This window comes from Momordica charantia (genome assembly GCF_013281855.1).
Source record: "Momordica charantia cultivar OHB3-1 chromosome 9 unlocalized genomic scaffold, Mcharantia_2.0 BLBB01000009.1, whole genome shotgun sequence".
Taxonomy (NCBI): domain Eukaryota; kingdom Viridiplantae; phylum Streptophyta; class Magnoliopsida; order Cucurbitales; family Cucurbitaceae; genus Momordica; species Momordica charantia.
In genome coordinates, this window is record NW_028275167.1 from 29950097 (window position 1) to 29967148 (window position 17052).

The 17052-nt window shown below is 35.8% G+C and overlaps 1 protein-coding gene and 1 non-coding gene across 7 annotated transcripts; both read right to left on the reverse strand.

Moving 5' to 3' along the window:
- Window positions 1-584: 584 nt before the first annotated feature.
- On the reverse strand, window positions 585-14297 carry LOC111019125 (Early-responsive to dehydration stress protein (ERD4)). Of its 6 annotated transcripts, XR_015787151.1 has the most exons (13): window positions 13768-14297; window positions 13023-13459; window positions 12140-12295; window positions 11002-11065; window positions 10268-10477; window positions 9857-10048; window positions 5715-6013; window positions 5039-5315; window positions 4168-4443; window positions 3234-3467; window positions 2884-3125; window positions 1926-1999; window positions 585-1763 (listed from the first exon to the last, which is right to left on the reverse strand). XR_015787151.1 is itself a non-coding variant. In XM_022295426.2 (11 exons), exons 2-11 carry the CDS (start codon window positions 13301-13303, stop codon window positions 2967-2969), a joined length of 2148 nt encoding a protein of 715 aa, XP_022151118.1. In that variant the 5' UTR covers window positions 13304-13459; window positions 13768-14297; the 3' UTR covers window positions 2694-2966. The 6 variants fall into 6 exon arrangements, 4 of the variants coding, with proteins under 4 accessions (XP_022151118.1, XP_022151119.1, XP_022151117.1 ...); XR_015787150.1 differs by lacking the exon at window positions 1926-1999; XM_022295426.2 differs by lacking the exons at window positions 585-1763; window positions 1926-1999 and having other exon boundaries at window positions 2694-3125.
- Window positions 14128-14289, reverse strand: LOC148209316 (U1 spliceosomal RNA). The gene has a single exon (XR_015787473.1). It is a non-coding gene; the product is annotated as a U1 spliceosomal RNA (small nuclear RNA).
- Window positions 14298-17052: the final 2755 nt, after the last annotated feature.

Consider the following 17052-nt stretch of genomic DNA (forward strand, 5'->3'; position numbering starts at 1 on the left):
TGGAATACAAGTAGGAATTGAAAAGCAACAGAATATGTGCAAATGACGAAGAAGACAAGACTGATTTTGACCTTCTAAATTTCTAATCATAATTTGTTATTTGGATTATCACCAATCAAACCGTCCTTATGATGACAAAAGACATCTCTCCATCCTAAATACATACATCTTCAAGGCAAGTGAACAAATCAGAAAAGTAGTTATCTGGTTAGAAACAACACTAACACCAATCTGGTTGTTACTAAAAACAAAATAAAACAAAAGAGAGGTCGGGATGCATGTTCGTTTATTCTTTTTTTAATATAATTAAAAGGTGACAAAAAGGTGTTTCAACTACGACGACAACGATAATGACAGTCTAATTGAAAAGTCCGATGAATAGAGTTCAAATCTTCACGCACATTCGATCGTGTAAAATAAAAATAGAATAGTGGAAGATCATAAGCAAATCTCCACCTTTTTGTGCTCTTTTCTACTACATTTTCCTTGAACACATGATTGGTGGGAGTGAATTGAGGATGAATGGGGCATTCAACGATTGGGAAAGTTGGATCTCCTTTTTCCTTTTTTTGGGTATAAATATATAAAAAAAATATATATCCTTAAGAACATTGTATCTGTACATTGGGACAGTGGTTTAGGAATGGTCAATAAACTTATTCAACTCATCGCATCCACTAATGTCGACAGCTTTTGATTTTTGCCATAAATAATAAACCACCGCCGTCGCCAATTTTTGTGGCTTTCGGTCGGATCAGCCAATATTTTAGGCTTTGGCTGAGTTGACAGGTGAAGTCATTACCAGTCTAAGTCAATCAAATCAATTGAATATGCAGCTTAAGAGCTTTTTTCTGGGCAATAATCACAATTAAGAATACACAAGAAAAGTACCCTATAGTTATTATTACAGGTACTATTTAATTAATCTGTAGGTTATGATAACTTCTAGTGGAAACTAGTGGCCTTCTTTTTCCCGTTTAATCATAGTTTTTGTGCAATGAAAAGACCCAAGTTGGTTCAGTGGAATGATGGAATCCTAGCAAGAGGAAGAGACTAGACATCTTCCAAATCTAACCATGAATTTGGTGGGTAGTGAAGGTAGCAGAAGATCAAACATTATCCTTTAATTTGAACCTCTCCTTTTGAGGGATAAACAAATAAGGTGGCAATCTCAACCACTTGGCCTGATTCTTATAATCTTTGCTTGAATTTGAAGAGGAGAAATTTTGAGCCAAAAGGAGATAAATCTATGGGAAATGATGATGAATTCTTGAGGTTTCACCAATCAATGAGAATCCAAGAAGTGTCAGTTGTAAGATACTTGCACCAATAATACATACATGGTGGGTGGGCGGCTGCCAATTTAGTGGTGTTCCTCATCATAAATAATCATAAGCTTCAACTCAAACTTGAGTAGATCATATCAATTTACAGGCAATACGTCTCTCTCATTAAGAATTTTTTAAAAATGTCTACATCTAATACACTGACGCGATTTGGGTCTTGTTTTTTTGTTCATTTTCAATCTAAAATATTCTACTAAGGGAGAAGAGGAAACAAAACTATCAAAGGGGTATGTATTTTCCATAAGAAGGCATCATACTGGAGAATGGAGAAGATCAGAAGCTTGATTTCACACGTTGAGATGAGGTGGTGCATTATTCAATAGTTTTGATGAATGTAGAAACTCCCACAAGGGGGGAGAGAGAGAGACTTTCTGCATACCTTTTTTCGTAGTGGATTTTGAATATGTAGAACAGAACCTGAGTCAAAGTCAAAGTCAGAAGTACAGGAAAATATGGAAGTGGAAAAACCTACCATCAAAAGTAAGATACATTAGTCCTACGAATAGATTATAGAGATAACTGGTAGATAGGCCTTGGCAGCACAGTTAATATAATAAAGTAGCTATAAATGGATTTTACCTTAACTCTGTTTTTTTTGTAGTAAAAAAAAAACATAACTTAACCCAATTTACTCTGACACCCTTCCCCTCCCCCTGGCCAAAAGAAGACAAAAGTAGAAGTCATTAGGAGGTGGAGTTAGCAATAATGATGTTTTAGACTCATGGAAAAGGAATGGCAATAATGATATGTGAACAGTCAAATCACTGTGGCCCTCATGAATGACTTGAGCTGGCTCATCTAGTTTGCTTTTCTGTCAACTTTGTTTTGCTTCCATAGATTCAGAAATAGTTCAAAAAAGAGAATCCGGTTGAATTAAGAAATGAGAGAGGGAATAAGTTGTTGGGTACTGTTTAGTAAGACTCCATAAGAACAAACACTGCAAATTTAAGCCTTTGTTTCCTTCACGTTGTCCTACTCTTCTTAGTTAATACAAAACTACAGGGAATGCCTCAATAATGCACTAGCCACAGCCAGCAATACTATTCTAATCCAACTGTTTGTTTGGACTTCCAATTACTGTACATAGTAAACAGTATCTCGATGAATAATTTATTTGCCTTTTCTAATATCCAAACATTGGACTATAAATTGAGAATTTCGATAACTTTGTGTAGAATAATAATGACGGATCATGGAAACTCGGAGCCAAGAAAATGGAATTGGCTCGTGGATTCAAGGCTTGGTCCAGGGAATTATTTGAAAACTAAAGGCTGCAGAACCTCAGTTTCTATTATCAGTCATAAATTTATATAGAGAGAGCCTTGCAGGACTATGAATAAAATAAAATAAAATAAAAACTCAATTTCTTTCCAATTTTCAACTCTACTTTATGTTTCAGACCTTCACCCCAGCCTCTAATACTTAGGCTTTTTATTCTTTCAATTGGTGATATGTTACAGAAACTCCAAAACATCCGTGGTACTCAAAGGTTTAATAACATTCTCTATCAACTAAAGAGCAGGTAAGTTTACCTAACCTGATTATATGGAAACTGGCTATAAACGTACATAGTAATACACATCACCACCAATTACTGAAAGATTTATCCATCAAAGTTCTTTAATCTTCTGGAGACATCAGCGGGCGGCTGAGACTGTCGGAATTTGCAGTGAAACTTACAGGCATCAAGGCCGGGTCACTATATGCAGTGACCAAATTGTCTAGAAATTCAGCCATTGCAGGATCATTCTCGTCTTTTCTATCCTTCTTTATCAAAGTCTGGAAACAACGATATGTGGTATCAAATCAGAGATTTGGAGGGCAGAGCATAACAGAAAAATGTGTTAAGCGAAGTTGAAGAAAGAATATTGCAGTAGGTAAACTTACTTCTGCAGAGTAAGCTGAAAAATTGGGTAGGAAGCGTTTCCGACAGTACTCATTAAAAAGAAGCGTTAAAATTGGGAGAGGAACCAATAAACTTGATGCCAGAGGGAGCTTCTTCAGTGTGAATATTCCCACAGCTATAGCATGCATGAGTACTAAAGAAAATATAATGCAACTGTGCGCAATAGGCCAAAACCTCCCCGCAGTTTCATACTTGGGTGCATACACATTGATGAACTGCACATTTAACGTTAAGCAAAAAAGAGTTATTGCCAGGCATATGAGAAGGAACTTCCAGAAAAAGAGAAAATATAGTAGCTAGCCACAAAATAAATATCACAGCTAAAGCACTCATAGAACATTTTCAAAAACTTAATTTATTCTGTACTTCTATTGTTTGTGGAGACAATTATTTTCAGATCCCATACCAAATGACACCTTAAAAAGCTAAATTGAAGCAAAAACATGGAAGACATAATTCTCTGGAAATAAGATTTTATATCATGCTATTCATTTAAGTTCCCATAAGAGAACTAATTTGAAGTTGTTGTATTGGCCATGAACTTGGAGCGTCCTAGGACAGATATGACCTCACCACTTGAAAATATATAAAAATTTAAGAAAATAAGTAGAATGAGATTCTTTAATAAAATGGACAGAAATCTATCTTTCAACATAGACATGTCCTTTTAAATTAAAAAAACAAAAACAAAAAAATAAACTAAACTAAAGAAAAACATAGAAATGGACATTCATCATTAAAAAAAAAAGTATAAACAAGTTAAAATTAACAATATTTCACAGGACAATAATGAAAAGCCTACCAGGCAATCTAAATACATCAAATAATAAAGTTCGGTACAGATGCAAATATATAGGTCACTTGATTTGTCACTTATAACTTATTGCTTGAATCATAGGGGGAAAAGTGACGAACCTGGTTGCGATAAACTATGTATTCAAGACTGAAGTGGACAAGAAGGAAGGGCAAAATAAGTGGAGCTAGGAAGAAATATGTGACACCAAGAAGTACAAAGAAAAGAGTTCTCGGAATGTCACTGTGGTAAGAAATGGATGGAACTTCTTGTTCATCATCTGAATTTCCACTGAAAGGTTTTGTAACAAGACTACGAATAAGAGGGAAGAGGTTGATAAGTTCCGATAGCGAGCTCGTCCATCCCGATGTGACAACATAAGCAATGAAAAATGAGGCCTACAATCAAAATGAAGAGTGAGAAGTATGAAACTCTGTGCCTCATGGTCATAAAGGACAGAGTTTTATGCACAGATGTAGTATTTCTATAACATGCCCAAATTAATCCTTTAATCAACTATGGAATCAATATTAAGGTAATCATAAAATTTCCTCTAAATTTAGGCTTCAGAGAAGTTGTGACAGATACAGGACACATGTCTGCCTAAGATTTACTTTCTGACTCACTTTCCTATGAAGATAAGAACAATTGATATGATTCACAAATAGGAACGTTAAGTTTACCAACTTATGGTTGAAACTTGAAGCTAAGTTTTAAATTGATTGCCCTACAATTTGGTTGGACTTGTACAATAAAGTTCATACAGCATACGAGTTTAACAACCTTGCCTAGCAAATTTAGACATAAACACAAATGTGCCAACTCATCATCCCCAATTTCATTAAATCATATAAGTTTGGGCTTCCAAACATATACAAATGTGACAATTCCAATTCTGTTACTTGTAATTAGATATTAGTTCCTCCACTCAAACTGTTTTCGGCGTTCAATAAAAGCTTCAAAGATAGTATTCATAGGGACACCAGGCTCTACCTGCGCAGGAACTGCCACAGCAAGCCTCCTAGGAATGGTCTTTGGCTCAAAGACCATTGAAAGTTGAAACAGAGCTGTTCCCGAGAAGACAGAAGCAAAGAAAATATTCCATATAGTGAACCACAATACTTTAAAACATGCACTCTTTCTTATTTCACTTAAAGAAATATATCCTTGAATGGATGAGAGATATTCCATAACAGGGGGCACCATCTTCAGAAAGGATTGAAGGATAAGGCTAGGAAGATATCCTGTTATGATTTGACTAATGAATGTTCTGTAATGATAATTAGGGGTTAGACCATCAAAACATCATATAATCCATCGGGAAAAGGTAAATCAAACGCATGAAACATTTAGCATTTATTGATTATCATCACAAAAAAAAAATTATCAACAGGATGATCATTCCAAAACAACAAATAGTTCTCTCGAGGGGGATATATATACGGGGCTTTAGTTGTTGTCTGCTTTTTGTGACTACTCCAGTATCCAAGTATTTGAAACAAAGTACATTTCATGTGAACTAATCACTCATCTGCTACTTATGATGAATCTATACAATTAGGTATCATATAAAAATTGGCTTAGAAGACTTAAACATCAAGTTTCTGACACTGCTTTAAGGAAAGAAATGCTACTTCTAACAAAAGTTAGGTGAAGAGTCACTACTTACATGGTAAGAAAGCCTTTAAGAAAGGGAAACCGGGTTTGCAACTGGTTAAGGTTAGTCAGTCCTTGCACTACGAGAACTGGTATGAAAAATAGTATAGTAAGAAGGAAACATGCAACCGCAACTCCCAGCTTAGAAATCCATCTTTGCATAAATGTTGAAGAAAAGAAAGGCCAATATACATCATGAGGCTCAGGAGCTCGCTCTGTCACCCAATGAATGGGATTATCCGACTGTTGCATGTGCATAGCAATTGCAGCACCATAGCGTGACTTGAAGGATACAAAAGCAGCTGGAACTTCCTTTGGCAATTAAAAAGGAATGTTAGTTCAATTCAATCTATTAAGCACCTTAGCCAAAAGACACTCTCATATTGAACTCTAAAAGCTTGGATGCAGTTCCACAATCCTAAATCCTAGAACATTTGGAATAACAAGAGATATCGACTGACATGCAACTCTCTACCTCTATCACAATGGGGTTAGAACTAAAGTCAATTCTAAAAAACAAATACACAGAAACTTCTGACATAATATAATGGAATCGATCCAATTTAGTCTCGATGAACTCCAAAAGAAGACAATTACCTATTTAAAGAAAAAATGAAAGTGATGATGCTTGATAACCTTAGTGACTTAATTTTAAAAGATTAAAGTGTAGGATAGACTATTAATGGAGGAAATGGATACGGGCATGTATATCAACAACGAGCTTCTCCATTATTATCAATGGCAAACCTAGAGGCAAGTTCACAGCTACCAGAGGCCTAAGACAAGGGGACCCACTCTCCCCTTTCCTCTTCATTATGATCACCGATGTCCTAAGTCATATGCTCACCCATGGAGAAAGTCGAGGCCAAATAGAAGGTTACTCATCTAGATGTGGCTTGATTAACCATCTTCTTTTTGCAGATGACATGCTCCTTTTTACTAGTATGGATCGCTCAAAGATCATGAATCTTCAAAAAATTATCAAATCTTTTGAGGTTGCCTCGGGTCTCAACATCAACTACAACAAATCCGATGTCTATGGAGTCTCCATTGATCCACAGATCACTACTCTCATCGCAAAGGCTTGGGGACGAAAAACAGGCACTTGGCCTTGCAATTATTTGGGTCTCCCCTTAAACGGAAATCCTAGGAAGGACTCCTTTTGGCATCCCATCATCGAAAAATTACAAAATCGGTTGAGCAGATGGAGCAACAACCTTATATCAAAAGGGGGAAGGCACACTATCCTTCAATCTGTTTTATCCAACCTTCCCACTTATTACCTTTCTCTTTTCAGCTTGCCAAGAAAGGTGGCAGACCAAATCAGCAAAATCTTTCGGGATTTCTTATGGGAAGGACCAATTACAAACAGCAAGCCCCATCTTGTTAATTGGAACATGTCCAGCTTCCCTTGATTGATGGTGGCCTGGGCGTTGGCAACATCAAACACAAGAATAATGCTCTGCTCTCCAAGTGGATTTGGCGATTCATAAGCGAGATAAACCACCTTTGGAGGACTTTCATTTCTGCAAAATATATGAGATCTTCCACAGACACTTGGCCCACAATCTACTCAACTGGCTACAAAGGCCCGTGGATATCCATCCAACAACAAACACACTTAATTAAGGACTTTGCTCACTTCAAAGTGGGGGAAGAAAGTCATTGCTGTTTTTGGAGGGATAGATGGCACCCCCCGGGGCCATCAGCCAGTCTTTACCCAAGGCTTTTTGCCCTAACCACAACCAGAGACGCCAGAATTGTTGATCATTGGGATAAGGTTACCTCTTGTTGGGTATATAGCTTCCGTAGACCTTTTAAAGATGAGGAATTCGATGACTGGCTTCAGCTATCACTCTTAATTGATGAAATTGTCCCTTCCCCTGGTGAAGACAACTGGTTTTGGCCTCTTGATCCAAGTAAAGCCTTCACTACCATCTCTGTCTTCAAGCTCCTGTCATCGGTCGGTACCCACAATGGATCCTCCCTTTTCACCACTCTTTGGCAAGGTAAATGTCCCAAAAAGGTTAAGTTTTTCTGCTGGGAACTCAGTCACGAGGCCATGAACACTTTTGATCGAATTCAGAAGAGGCTACCACACATCTCTCTCTCTCTCCAAGTTGCTGCCACCTCTATTTCAGTGCATCAGAGTCAGTGGGACATCTCTTCATCAGCTGCAACTTTGCATCAAAATTTTGGGGACATCTTCTATCTATCTTCGGATGGAAGACAGCTCTTCACAATGTACCATCCATCTTCCTTGACTGTCTCTTGGCTGGCCATCCATTCAAAAAGAACAGAGCTACACTTTGGATCCTGTTCATCAGAGCCTTCCTTTGGAGTTTATGACTTGAAAGGAATAGCAGAGTTTTTAACAACAAATCTGTTTCTTTTGATTCTTTTCTGGATAGAGTGACTGTGCTTGCTCTTGGTTGGTGTAAAAGTTTATATTCATCCTTCACTTCTTACACCCTACCTTTTCATCAATTGGAAGGCATTTTTGTAACTGCCCTTGCATTTTGTATATCTCATATCATCAATGAAATATTCGTTTCTTATAAAATACATACATACATATATATATACATACATATATATATACATACATACATATATATATACATACATATATATATACATACATACATATCTATATACATACATATATATATACATACATACATACATATATATATATATATATATTATCATTCACAGCCAGATTCTAGATAAATTCCATTTTGATTTCACAAATAAACTCACTTGTAAACGTGGCAGTGAATCCATATTTTGGAAGTTGCCTTGCTAACAGGAAAGTTTAGTTTCGGGTAGAAAGTAAAAGTTGTTAGGATTTAGTAGAGAAGGAAAGGCTAGCAAAACTCTTCCCATTGTATTTTCCTTCCTAATCGATGAGATTTTACCCTTGAGCAACCATCATGGATGGCTCATTGGTCCAAAGGGCCTAGGATTAATTAAGAGGGAATGGGTTCAAACTCCATGATGGCCACCTACCTTAGTAATTAGTAATTCCTATGTGTTTCCCGACACCAAATGTTGTAAGATCAAACGGTTGTCCCGTGAGATTAGTCGAGGTGTGCGTAAGCTGGCCCGGACACTCATGAATATCCAAAAAAAAAAAAAAAATTTACCCTTGAACTTTATCATTGTGACATATGGAACCAAAAAATCATCCATGAAATAATTGCAGTAATGCATGAAGCTTTAGTTCTACTTTGACGTTTTATTCATTGTAAACTAGAAAGGTTGCGAACATAGAAGAATACGTTCAAACATTTGCTTTTCAATAGCCATTTGAACTCAAGTCTATTGTCCAGAAGCAGAAAATATCATGGAATAACAACAATTCCTACATGTATGTGGATGTTGATTTCGTAAGTTGTACTTGAACATTTTAGAAACCTTTGGAGATGAATTTCACTATATGCAGGGTGTCCATGGGTGTGATTATGTTGGGGAAACAAATATTTAGCATCTGACCAGGTTGCAAATTAAGGTAAGACCTAAGGGTCCAATCTAATCCCAATGTAAAATTTACGTTGAGTTGGCTCAGGTCATTTACTTTTTAAATTTCATTAGAAAATAGTGAAAATAAGGATTTAGTTACCTGTTTTCACATATAAAATTAGAAAATAGGAGTTCAATATGATGTTTTATTTTATGAAAGCATATAGTCCAAAGGTAGCCCATGAGACAGTTGCTTTCTAATTAAATCACCTTTTCTCAAAAAAAAAAAGGCTTAAACAATTGGAGAGTAAAAAAAAAAATCAAATTGTGGGAGAATTTAATGAATTATATTTTTTTCATAAATTTTTGTTGGTTCATTCAATCCAATTTATTTTAACAGAAGCACGACAAACCCTACCCATATAGCTCAATTAGTTTGTATCCCAAACAAACTGACAACCCAATTAAGTTGATCGTGTTAATCCATCGTCTTTTCTTTTTTCTTTTGGGCACCCTTGATTAGATGTTGCATAACTTCACTCAATTTCCCAAACGTGCCCTTGCTCTCATATATTTTGCAATATCTACCAAATTAATAATACTGTGTATATTATTTTTTAACTCAAATTATCAGGAAAAGATTAGAACTGCATCAAAGAGAAAGAAGCAATTCACAAAGGAAGTGCTTACTTTTCCAGCCAATGAAACCTCCGATTGTTCCAATCTCAGACGCTGTTCAATGTCTCCTAACCTTCTTTCATATCGATCAACAAGGTCATCCTTCCGTCTAAACAATCCAAAACAACTGCCGCGGTTAGGTTGTATTTGAGTGAGATTCGATTGTAAGTGGCCGAGTCTTCCATACATTGTTTTTGCATCATTCTAAAGAACGAAGAGAAAGAAATCAGAAACACAACATATTAAGTGATCATAAGAGCATAGTAAGTGCACCACACAGCCAGCTTTCATATGCAACTTAGACGTAATACATGTAGACAAGGAAATGAACTTGGTTTTCTTGATACAAGTTTATTTCAGCATGTGAGAAAAGAAGAGAAAGAGGGTGTAACATTAGTTTTGACTTTTGAGGCAGAGGCTTACAATGAGACCTCGAAGTTTGCTTGTTCGACGGACAACTGTGTGAGACAGATAAGTTGAAGGGTGGTACTCGGTGAAGAAATGCTCAACACTGTCACTGATGCTTCCCCCAGCAGATGCAGGAATTGCCCGAACTAAGATGGTAAACTGATGAAACAGAGGCTTGGATGAACAAAAATATTCAATCCTTCTTGAAGAAATATACTTGTATTCCTGCAGATTTAAAATTCAAGATTAATCAACTTTGAGCCTTCGAACATATTGTCTTGATCTACAATTAAGTTTTGAGAGATCCCAAGAGTTTGTACATATTGATTAGGTGCAAAACCATGTCCTCTGTAATATCACACTCGAGCAGATTTAAGAAGCTAAGATTTTTTTTTTTTTTTTTTTTGAAAGAAACAATTTTATTGATAACATGAAATTATGAAAGACCCATATAGGGATTAGATGAAGCACTTCCCATTGGCTATAAGGGAAGAGTAACTATAGTGATGGAAAAGAGAAGAGCCTAGATAGGTTGGTTTAAGAAGCTAAGATAATAGGTTGGTTTTCAAAGATGGATCATTCCTTCCTAAATACAACTGTTGATCGCTTTTTTATTGCAGAAATTGTTAAAACCTCATGATTTTCACCAGTATAATATCTGAGGACAGGATGCTAGTCAAGTGGATGCAGAAATATTTATAAGCATATATGCAAAAAAAGCATGTCTTTTACCGGTGTTAGTCACCTACATAATAAAGTAGACAGCAGATATATGCAGTGATAAGATACACAGCTGAAAAGTGGATCCATAACCTGCCAACTAGAAGAAAATGAATTAGTTTTGTGATATTTGCCTGAAAATTAGAACAGTAGAAATTGTAATGATCCAGAAGAATGTGAATTTCAATTTCATTCATCACTAGTCAAGGTATGAACCTAAGAAACAAAATCAGCCAATCCAATACATTTTTCTTTGGCTTCAAAGCAAGCTACCCTTTCTAAGATAAGACCCTTAACATTTTGTGTACATGACTAGTTAAGATTAGGTCAGCACAAATATGGAAAGAAACCCATGACAAATTAGTTCTTTCACTCAGTGATCAAAATAGAATACCAACAATTATGTCGAGAAGAACTTAGTGAACATATTGACAGATTTGTCAACAGATTACCAATATTTCAGTAAATATAGACAAATTTCTTCTTGTTATTTAAAAAAAAAATGAAGGCCAGGAAACTTTTTTTTTATCAATCCAAAAAATGCAGCTAAGTTTTCTCACTTGAGAATTCTATAGTTGGGTACAAGACCTTTGATAGACCATGGGGCATGCTTGACCCTTGCTGAATTAACAATGTCATGCATTAAAACTATGAATAACATTGAAAAAGATCGCTAAATATTCGAGCCTTTCATCCTATCAAGGCAGTAAATAAAAACACAGTCACACCACAGAAAAGCAGACTCTCCATCCCCAAAAGGAAAAATGTAACAAAAATGCACAAAAGAATTAAGAACAAAATAAGAAACCCTAGCCATTAGAACACTCGAAAGCTTTAAAATTCACCACATCAGTACCCCATAGCATCATTAAGGGCATTAACTAAACTAATAATATCAATAATTCATTGAACTGTGTTTAGAAAACCGTAGTCTCTTCCTATTTGCTTTGCAAACATTATAAAAACATATGAAACACCTATCAAAACCCCACACCACTTGCATCATGTCACTTCCTTCCAGATTATGTGTGCGTGGGTGACAGAGAGCTGAAACCATTTGAGCATCAGATCATTTTAATATCTACTCTGAAATTATCTACACATACAAAAATACTGTAATTTAAGCATCCGTTTTATATTAAATATAAAATTGTGATTAGAACATACCAATGTGATCCGTCTTTTACATTGGAAATAGTAAATACATCCAGGGAGTTATTTGAAATATTAACAAGGTCAACATCCTCGAGTTGATCTCCTGAGCAGTTCACTGGAAGAAGAACAAAGATTCCAATGACCCCAGCAAATAAAAGCACTTTAAAACTGCAACATTTTTCCAAAAAGAAAAAAGAGTTAAAAATGTGGTTGAACAGATTTATCGAACAAATGTAGCAGTATAACAAAATATCCAAAAAGACCATAGTTAGAACATGCTATAACACCAATGAAAGAGACTTAATACGGGAAAACTTTTTCTTGACCGAACTTGCATACTCAAGAAGAAAACACAATTTTAATAAATAGGCAATGTTCAATAACATGTAGGAATAATATGCCTGCCCAGACAACGGAGATATTTTTAATATCAATCAAGTAATATGTTTGATCAGAGGTAGAGAAATGACATGGGAGAACATAAAATGAGGAAGAAACAAAAGCAAACCAATGCCTACTGCTGGTCTCACTTCCACATGTTTTTATCCACCAAAAACTGGTAAGAAAGAGAATAGTATAAAAAAAAAGGAAGGGAGTCATCCAATCACAAAAACAAGTAACTCTGCCCAAACATAACTGTACAAAAAATGCACTTGTTTCTATGCTTTCAGTTTTTAGTCTCAGATGGAGCATACACTAAAATGAGCTCCTGCTTTCATAGTTATTTCTACTCCCTACTTCTCGGTAAAAAATCCATAATTCTTTTGCAAACCCTTTTTAGTTCACTTCAAAGAGAATATTGAGAGACAAATTTGTGGTTGATAAAACTGAATTAAAAAAAAAGTCACTCTTAAATCTTAAAACTGAACTAACTGTCTTGAAGAAGCTTAATTACCTGAAAGTTACAATTCGCATAAAAACTACAGCATCCAAGCCTGAAGATGACAAAAGCTCCTCTTCAGAAAGCATCCAAGCTTTTTTCACCCAATTGGGAGAGGGTATTAGTCTTTCTAGATTGAAATCATCTCTCTGTTTAGTTTTTCCTTCAGCCACCAAACGCGGTATGTAGACGCCATAGTAAGCAGGTTGTTTCTTCAATATAGAATACAGCACGAGGAACGACAAACATAAGGCAGAATTTATTCCCACAGACGTCAGGAGTGCAGAAACAATCATTGCTCCAGAAGTAAAATTTGAAGCATCGACAACGATATGCTAATAGTAGTAGAACACCGAACCGCAGAAAAGCAATCGAGAATACTGCCGCTGAACTAAAAACCCAAGTTTCAGGAGACCAAATAAGATATCCACAAATATCTCCGCGCACTATTTCTGCACTTGCAAAGAAGAACTGCTTTGGACTTGAAAGATTTCCGGTTCAACAACTAATCAAATGCACGCATGAACTGAAAAAAACAAATACTAAATGGCAATTCTAAACCAAAGAACAATCCGCAATCGAAAGAGAAAGATAGATACATAGAACTGTAGCAGTATTTCCAGATTTTTCAAATTTAGGGAATTTTCAAGTCCGAGAAGCGAAATACACTTCCATCGTGAAACCATCAAACCGAAAAGGGAAGCAGTAATTGACGAGAAATGACACAAAAATGGTTCCAGAGGGGAATAGAATCTCAAACCTCCAGCAGTCTGGAAAAGCTAACTTCAGCAAGAATGGAATCCGAACTCAATAGAGCATACATAAAGCATCATCCCGCAACACGTTGACGAAGATTCCCTACTCTAATTCCAGTTCATTAGCTTAAACATAAACTAATCACACTTCACTCGATTTTCGAGAATTGAGAACTTGGATGGTACCGTGATAATTTATCGAAAAGCGCGCGATCTGTAAATTTTGACTTACTTTGAAAGAAACAAATTACACGTTAGCTTAGGGATTACGCAAGAAGTATTGACAAGTTCAACCGACAATCAATTACAAGATAGGTTTAATTATAAAATTAACATCCTGATTAGGGCAAAGTTGAACTAGATTTGTAGGGGCCGCGCGAACGCAGGCCCCCGCTGCCACAAATTATGACGTAGGCTCTGCCACTTTGGGCAGACCTTAGGCGGGCACCCCTCCGAAGTGCAATGGAGGTCACCAACCTAGGCCATGAGCCTTGTTGATCGCCCATTGACCCCGTCCAGGTAAGTATGTTTCAGAGGCTGTAGTTCCTTCCTTTATATACTGCTTGAAATGTCATCCCTTCTTGAGCTTTTCCGATGTGGGACGAATTTAGTTTAGCTTCCGCTGTACGTGTAAGTGGGCTTCCGGGCTTTCTTCTTGTGAAAGGTAAATGGGCTCTTTTGGACTTGGACCTAGCGGCATCTTCTTCGTAAATGCAAACTTTTTTAATTATATTGTTTTTTTTAAAGTCGCATTAATTTTCGAGGCACTACAGTTACAGTTGTTCAATAATGTAATGCAAGTGGTGTTCATTATAAATAGATTAAAAATCACATTTGGTCCCTGTACTTTAACTAAAGTAACGATTTAGTTCTTCAAGTTTCAAAAGTAACAATTTAGTCTCTAAATTTTAAAATTGGTTACAATTTAGTCCTTATCGTTAACTATTAGGTTAAATTTAACAGAACTTTGAGATGGCTGTCCTTTGTGGGTTGGTTTAAGATTGGTTTGGTTTAAATTTGGGTTGGTTTAAGAATTAAAAAAGAAGGGGAAAATTAGACCCCTTCCCCACCATTTTCGACGCCTCTCTGCAAAATTTTAGGACTCTCACGGTCAATTTAAAATGGATTCTTTTGCTTCCCTTTTCCCCTTTCCTCTTTCAGGATTTTGCTTCTTTGACCCACCATCCTTAGCCCTTTATCGTTTTCTCATCTCTGTCAAAGAAATTGTTCATTTCCCCCATTGGATTTTTGAGTTTTGGGGTTTTTTCCCTTGCTATTTTAGCTTTTCAGTTGAATTATACACAGTGAGGTTCTTTCCCCAATTTCTGTATCATTTGTAGTCGTACGGTTTTACCTCTATTGATGGCCTGTTGATGTGTCTCTAGCCCTTGAAATTGGTTCAAGTTATGGAGTTCAACGATGAAGGTAGAGATGGGAAAGAAGACGGTTCCCCCAAAGTTCCAGAACCCAAATTACCTTCAGTTATGATTTATTTTATTTTTAAAATAATTTTTTTTATAATTAAAATCAATGAGAGAGAGGACCTTTTCTTGGAACAGTGGCACCAGCCAGTGGAAGAGTCACCGCAATTGCTGAATCCCAAGTTACGGAGGAGGAAAATGAGCAAAAGCTCCATTTGTGGAGTCGAAGAGGAAGATGGAAGAAAAATCGAATCGGTCCTCATTACACTTTGAAAGAACTCTCGATCCTGTTCAGTTTTCTTTTTGTCGTTCCCGACCCTCTGAAATTCGGCAAGAAAGTTCCTGAAATTCTGTAGAGAGGCGTGTAAAATGGTGGGGAAGGGGTTTAATTTTTTCCTTTCTTTTTAATTCTTAAACCAACCCAAATTAAACCAAACCAATCTTAAACCGACCCATAAATGACAGCAATCTCAAAGTTCTGTTAAATTTAACCTAATACCTAACGACAAGGACTAAATTGTAACCAATCTTAAAGTTCAAGGACTAAATTGTTACTTTTGAAAGTTTAGGGATTAAATCGTTACTTTAGTTGAAGTACAGGGACCAAATGTGATTTTTAACCTTATAAATATAAATTTTCAAAACTGTATTTTTCTTTTAAATACTTCTTTTTTTATATAGTTCTAACAACCATTAGGATGAGATTCAAAATTTAGGTGCCTATCTTTTCTTTTCTTTTTTCTTTTTTTTTTAAGTTATTAGGTGTCATCTCGCAATCATTTTGTTTCAATTTTTACATTAAATACTTATGTTTTGCCAAAGCCAGCATAGCTCATGTTCAACTATAATTTGCATCTATTCCAATCAAGAAGTTGTGAATTCGAACCCTCATCCAACATATTGTACTAAAAAAATAAAACATCCATATTTTTTTTTCTTCTCGTATTTTGTTCTTTTTAACTGTTTTCAAAATGTTCCGCCAAAATTTGAAGCATCATCCGAATTCTGTTTTTAGTTGTCATGAATCCAATACAGGGTGTTTTCATATTTTGTGATCAAAGTGGAAAATTTTGAAAACAATGTTTTTATGTTTATGGCGTTTTTTAGATTTTGAAACTTTAAAATACATATTATAAATATAAAAAAACATTGATAAATATATTATTTTATGTTATAAAATAATTTAATTTTTGCCAAATTTGGTCAAGTATAATATATTATAATTATATAATATTGTAAAATAATAATTAACTAAAATTTACCACATATATTATAATAAGTTAATGGGTAATATTTTAGATTGTTGGTAACTACATTAGTTCACAAATATATGGTTGGAGGTGATTTCTCACCAACCATGTGTCAACATTTGATATGGCAGTGATTATGAATCAGAGTAAACTCTAGTAATTAAGTGTGCCTCGAACCTCGCCAGAGAGGCCGAGCCAATCTACCGGAGGTGGTCGCAAGTCATCTTGAAGATGAGCAAACCTATATTCTCCTTGCTCGGTCACTTGAGATATTAGCTTAGTCGAGCTCAAACCTCTACATTGAACATACAAGTTATCAGCAAAGTCGATCAAAAGGCACCCCTCAAAGAACTTCACTCATACACAATCCACGACAACACATCGTGATTCTCAAACTGTCCGAAAACCATGAAACCCTATTGAAAGCTCCATCTATAAATTGAGACTTCCCGCCTCATTTTCAAATACATGAAACTATATTATCTTTCGAGTATAGATCGCTTAGCTATTGACTTGAACGTTGGAGTGTTTATTATTTAATTGCAAGTTTTTTTCTTACTTACATCAGCTCACCTATCGAGTCAATCCTAACTAGAGTCGAGCTTCGCAGGCTTGTTCA

Bases quoted from the DNA above. Each gene is read 5' to 3' on its own strand.
- LOC111019125 (XM_022295426.2), bottom strand. From the start codon at position 13,303: ATGATTGTTTCTGCACTCCTGACGTCTGTGGGAATAAATTCTGCCTTA. The intron at 6,014-9,856 runs GTAAGCACTTCC...TAATTGCCAAAG, and splicing joins AGGTTTCATTGGCTGGAAAA to GAAGTTCCAGCTGCTTTTGT. The intron at 4,444-5,038 runs GTAGAGCCTGGT...TTTTGATTGTAG, and splicing joins CTGTGGCAGTTCCTGCGCAG to GCCTCATTTTTCATTGCTTA.